The sequence below is a fragment of the Austrofundulus limnaeus genome, unplaced genomic scaffold (genome assembly GCF_001266775.1).
Source record: "Austrofundulus limnaeus strain Quisiro unplaced genomic scaffold, Austrofundulus_limnaeus-1.0 Scaffold388, whole genome shotgun sequence".
In the NCBI taxonomy this organism is placed as follows: Eukaryota; Metazoa; Chordata; class Actinopteri; order Cyprinodontiformes; family Rivulidae; genus Austrofundulus; species Austrofundulus limnaeus.
This window is the reverse complement of record NW_013952790.1, coordinates 267,503-273,320: the sequence shown is the minus strand read 5'-3', so window position 1 is coordinate 273,320 and position 5,818 is coordinate 267,503. Positions and strand designations below refer to the sequence as shown.

General features: G+C 37.2%; 1 protein-coding gene across 1 annotated transcript in view; it reads left to right on the top strand.

The window, feature by feature from the left end:
- Positions 1 to 5,260: 5,260 nt before the first annotated feature.
- The window catches only part of kptn (kaptin (actin binding protein)), a gene marked incomplete at its 5' end in the record, with an annotated part of 17,334 nt that continues 16,776 nt past the window's right edge, over positions 5,261 to 5,818 (top strand). Inside the window, 2 exon segments of the mRNA XM_014023708.1 lie at positions 5,261 to 5,520; positions 5,618 to 5,700. Of these exon segments, the coding sequence (XP_013879162.1) occupies positions 5,319 to 5,520; positions 5,618 to 5,700 (285 nt within the window).

Genomic DNA, 5,818 nt, shown 5'->3' with positions numbered 1-5,818 from the left:
TTGTTACAAGAGGTTGTGGTTTCTTTTAAAGATCTTATTCCATACTTTCCTAACAGAGCACTTCGCTCTCAGACTGCAGGTTTACTTCTGGTTCCTCAAGTTTCTAAAAGTAGAATGGGAGGCAGAGCTTTCAGTTATCAAGCTCCTCTCTTGTGGAACCAACTTCCAGTTTCTGTCCGTGAGGCTGACACTCTGTCTACTTTTAAGATTAGACTGAAGACTTTCCTTTTTGATAAATCCTATAGTTAGACTTGGGTTTCCTGATTTTTGACCTAGTCTAGGCTGTAATAGCTTCAAGCCAAATCTTCCACTTTGCATCTTATTTTTGAAAATGTTGCATAATTTGTTTTTCTCATACTGAAAAACAAGTTTGTTTGTTTGTTTGTTTGTTTTATAAAAGTTATTATATAACTGAGTATCATCATCGTAACAATGGAAATTCATCCCATGCTGTTTAATAACTTTACCTAATGGATGCATATATAAAGTAAAGAAGATTGATCCAAGCACTGAACCCTGAGGAACTCCACGAATACAGGACAATTATGGACACAAGTCCTGTTAGACATGTCAACCTACATACTTGTGTTCATACTAGTCCTGTTAAACAATAGACTGCTGGAAGACAAACTGTCCACATGTCCTCACCCTGCTGCTGTCTTTAGTCTCTCTCCTCTACATTTTGTTACCTCCGCCAAGCGCGAGGTAATGATTTCGGTCGCGCATGTCTGTCTGTCGTTCTGTCTGTCGTTCTGTCTGTGGACAACATTACGGTACTCAAAAACTTGAAGACGGATTGTCATGACATTTTTAACACATGTGGGTACTGGGCCAAGGAACACACTATTAAATTTTTGTGATGTTCCGGATCACGATGCGGATACAGGATTTTTTTTCTTTTAACACTCTGAGATAGGCAAAGCTGTGATGCTTTCACAGGGCTTCTGTAAAAAAATGTGAACTGGATTGGACAGCACGGACTTCAAACTTTATAAAAGTAATGTTAAAACCAGATGTAATGATGAATAATTTTTTGCCATAATGTGCATATTTTTACACATTTGGTGCACATTTACAGAACGTTTTGTGACCAGGAAGTGCGTGACTGCACCATGAAACTTATTTTTCCCATTTCCTCAAACACACCACTTTTCTGAAAAAAAACCAATCAAAACAGTTTCTCTCTACTAGGCTTGTAAACAAAGAGCTGCCGGGCCTCAAAATTTGGAGACGGGGGGAGCCAGGAAGCACTTTATAAAGAGAGTCAAACATTACAAACTCATACAAGGAGATAAAACAGACGTTTTACACGATGAAATATGACTGATGAAAACTTAGGAGCTTAATCCAACACCAGTTTGACGATGAACAACGTCGGGTGACGAGTCTGACTTTTGTTTGTTTTTTTTCACATTGGACTCCACAGAGAAGAAATCTCGTGCATACTGCTGCTTAAATGTTCACTACTCAGAACTTATTCTCTAAATGTGTTTCCATCTCTGCTTTTGCACATTAACTCTTCCAGGATGGGGGAAATTGGTCTTGGCGGAGGTTTGCACTCTCCGAGTGCTTCTAGTTGTAATTACTTCTATCAATCACAAGTTTTCTTTGTCGCTCTTCCAGAGGTAAATACACCTGGACTTATCTCTCTGTGTCTCTTTCCTGTCCCCCCAAACCCAGCTGGTCCTGAGCCTGGTTCTGCTTCTGGTTCTGCTGGAGGTTTCTTCCTGTTAAAGACAATTTTTTCCTCTCCACTGTCACCAATGTGCTGCTCAGGATGGAGACTGTGATGAAGTGATTCAACACAATCTGCTGCTTCTTTAGGTCAGTAACTAATTATCTCATAAATGTTTTGCACAGACCTGAGACGATGTTAGTTGTGCCTTGATGCTGTATAAATAAACTGAACTGAATCTACCAGTAAGGAAAATGAGGTCATAGAGCAAATCTGTGCTGCAAGGAGTTGGCACACTCAGGGACCCTCCCTGTGGTCCGGTTTTTATCGTATCTGACATTGATGGTCTTCTTCAAAGGTGATGGGCACACGTGGAGGTGACATCTTGTCTCAGTTTCAGGTTTGGACCAGGAGTCAAAGGTTGGCCACCAAGCACTGGTGCCCTGCCCCCGGGCCTGGTTCAAGGGGGTCCTTTGTTTTTGTTTGTTTGTTTGTTTTATTCTCCAGATGATGTGTTGTGTGTGATGCATTAGATTTTTCTTCCATCAAGGCTTTTGAATCACTGTTTATTTGAATCCTTACCAGAGGTTGACACCTCAGACAACAGAGACCCCTGAACTATGAGGGTACTCAAACCCCTTCTCCACATTAAGGTGATGATTCTGTTGAGAGGGGTTTAAATTTTCAGTGGTAAACAAAGATTTTGATGTGTACACAAAAGTTATTCACAGTTGAAATAAAGTTGTAAAACCAAAAACTAGAAAGAGTCAAGTGCCCAAAATATCTGTGAAAATCTTACACATGTTCAGAAAATGATTGATAAATGAATACAGAGTCTTTGCTAGGAGTTTCACATTTTAAATTCCCTAAATTAAAAAGATTTAGAAGAGAAAATAACATTAGATTTTTATTAACTTTATTAACCACACTCTTATTACATTCACAACAATTCAGTCTACTGGTTAAATTGTCAGTTTTACAGAGAGAACAAYGGTTTTAATGAACATTTTCTAATTTAATCTGCAGTTTTAGACAGTCTGCTGGACTGGTAACATACAGTAAGGTAGACTGACGACAGTTGAGACAGTTTTTACTTTTCCCATTTCCACAAGTTAGACACCAAAACCACACTGAAAATAAAATATTTTTTACATAGCATATATTTTATATGTTAACCAAAATACAATCAGGAAATAACAGCCCAAGTGCTTATTTTTTTCACAATTAATCAAAACTAAAGGTTATTTTTTGTCTCAAATGTAATCATAAAAAACGCAAGGGTACAGTTGAGACACCATTCAAAATGCTGGAAAGCTAACAAGTCAATCATTTTCAATGTAATAAACTATAAAATAATTATCAGTTATACACTTCATCTATGCTTTTATTTCATGTACATTGACTCTGGCATAGGTTAAAAAGTAAAAAACAGCAAAACAAATGTAATTTTTAACAGATACTAAATAATTTGTCGATTCTTAATATACTTTTGTAGTTTTTTGGTGTTACTAAATGTTCGACAGTTCACATGAATGGTTTGCATTCAAATAATAGCTTATTTAATGTCTATTAAATTCAAATGAATGAATGAATGAACATACTTAAACTATTACTGCTAAACACCATGCAAACCCACGTCAGTGTGTCTCATCTGTACCCCGGGGACCATGTTGCACACTGGATTATGTAATGATCTTCAATGCTATGATGTCATGAAATATGTCATCTTTTAGGGGACCAAATAATGTTTGCATATATTCAAGTTACCTTTAGATGTCACTTCAGGSTAACAATATGTTCACTGTAGAAGGAACGTGCTAAAATCAAAATCTAATCTGCCAAAAAATTATTTTGTTGATMTCYTTGGAGTGGCGCTTTTCATGGAGTTCAAATTTTCCACTATCAAAGAGGATACTAATACACASGTGCACAGCAAAAATCACAACTACGACTTGCTGCAAAATGAAGATATTGTCTCAACTATACACATCTTAAATGCACTCAGTCTACCCTACACAGGTTTTTTAATGGTTATTATATTTATTTACAGATTTATTTAGATGCATCAAAAATGTCAGCTGAGAAAAACTTTTAATATCTAACAGAGTTTGATTCATAAGTCAGTAAAATAATAATGAGGTATTAGAACCCAGAGGAGATGTTGGCTGTAATATCAGCAGAGGAGTGGGTAAAAGACACGAGATCTTTAAAAATACCAGTGTAGTATAAAGTACCTCAAAGTGATACTTGAGTAAAAGTACAAGTATCTTATCATAAAAATACTTTGGTAAAAGCTAAAGTCTTCTCTAAAAATATTACTTGAGTAAAAGTCTTAAAGTATCTGATTTTTTTTGTACTTAAGTATCAAAAGTAAATTTCTGACACAAAATCTACTTAAGTATTAAAAGTAAAAGTACTGAGTAAAAGTGAGCAGTTAGATTTTCCAAAATGACATTTATTGGGAGGTGACTTCTCCAAAACGGCATGCAGCTGTTGTGAACAAGTTAACAGGGGGTCAGAATCGTATTTATTTATACTTCTCATCCAACCACAATTAAATTCACTCTATCCAGGAGACACACTTTATCGGGATAGTATTTTTTTAAAAGTAATAACAACTCGGAATAAAATAGGAGTAACGACTTTCTACTTCTTACCGTTTTAATAGATGTAGAGAGTTAAAAGTACAGATAATTGTGCAAAAATGTAATGAGTAAAAGTAAAAAGTACGCTGAAAAATAATTACTCAAGTAAAGAACAGATAACCAAAATTTCTACTTAAGTACAATAACAAAGTATTTGTACTTAGTTACTTTACAACTATGAAAAATACACTGATGTTCAAAACTCAGCAGTCGTCATTACTCACTCAGACTTTTTATCAGATATAAAACAAACATTCAGAACAACCGATGGGACCAACAAGAACCTTTACTACAGCACAGATAGAAGTCAGAGGGAATGAAACAAACAGGGCAACAGAAACAACAACAAAAGATCAAATCAGCTTTAAAATAAACAAATCTGAGGCAAGGTTACAAAATGAGGAAAAAAATTAACAATGAGAAAAAGACAGAAAAGGAAGACAGTTTCACAGAATCCAGAGACGAGTGAGAAACAAGAAGAAAGATTAATGACCAGACTATGATTTGGACACACTAGACTTAATAAAACATTATTCAGAACCCAAGAACATAAAACAGCGTAATGTGAGCACTGTGGACAAGTGCAAACAACAGAACATTTTATATGTAAYAAAAATGATTCAACACAAAAAAACAGAAAAGTCAAAGAAACATTTCATAAAAAATACACTGCATAAATAGAWAAAAATGTTCAAAGTGTTTTTTTTTAGAAAGAGCATTTATAAACAACATGAAAATGGTGACATTTATAACATGTAATACACACTCATATCTGTAGGTGGCAGTAATGATCACCTGTTTMTATCCAACAGCAAATACAGCCCAGAGAAGAAGAAAAACATAAACAAAGTACTTCCGGTTTCACACGGATTCGCTCTTTAACAAGACAAGTTGAGACTTTTTCTACAGATTCAATCAATCAAACTTCTCCTAACGTCAGGGAGCGGGTCCAGGGCGGGTCCGGAGCGGGTCCGGAGCGGGTCCAGAGCGGGTCCAGAATGCTCGGAGGGTCGTATTCGTTGGTGGAGGACAGTTTCAGTCGGTTCCCGTCGCAGAGCAACATTTACGGTCTGTGTCAGGCCGGGGAGCAGCAGCTGCTGGCRGCTACTCTTAAAGGGAAGGTGGTCTGTTTCCGGTACCAGGAGCTGCAGCAGAAGGTCCGGCCGGTGGCCAAAGAGGTCCAGTTCACCTACATACCAGGTACCGCTGGTACCGGCCAGTAAACGGGCCGGGTTTCTGTTGTTTGAAGACCTGATCAGAAATGCTGAGATCTAAATAAAACCTGACTTTTCTGTAGTTGATGCAGAAATTGTCTCAATCGACGCCTTCAACAAGTCCAGTCCCAGAAGAGGCCTGGTGGTGGGCATCACCTTCATAAAGGTTCAGTATTCAGACAGAACTCCTGTCTGTGTTTGAAACATTTCTCCAGTTAAACCAGTGACCAGCTGTGTCCAACATGTCTCCTGTCAGTCTCTGAGCCTGGCTTCTTATTGCTTCA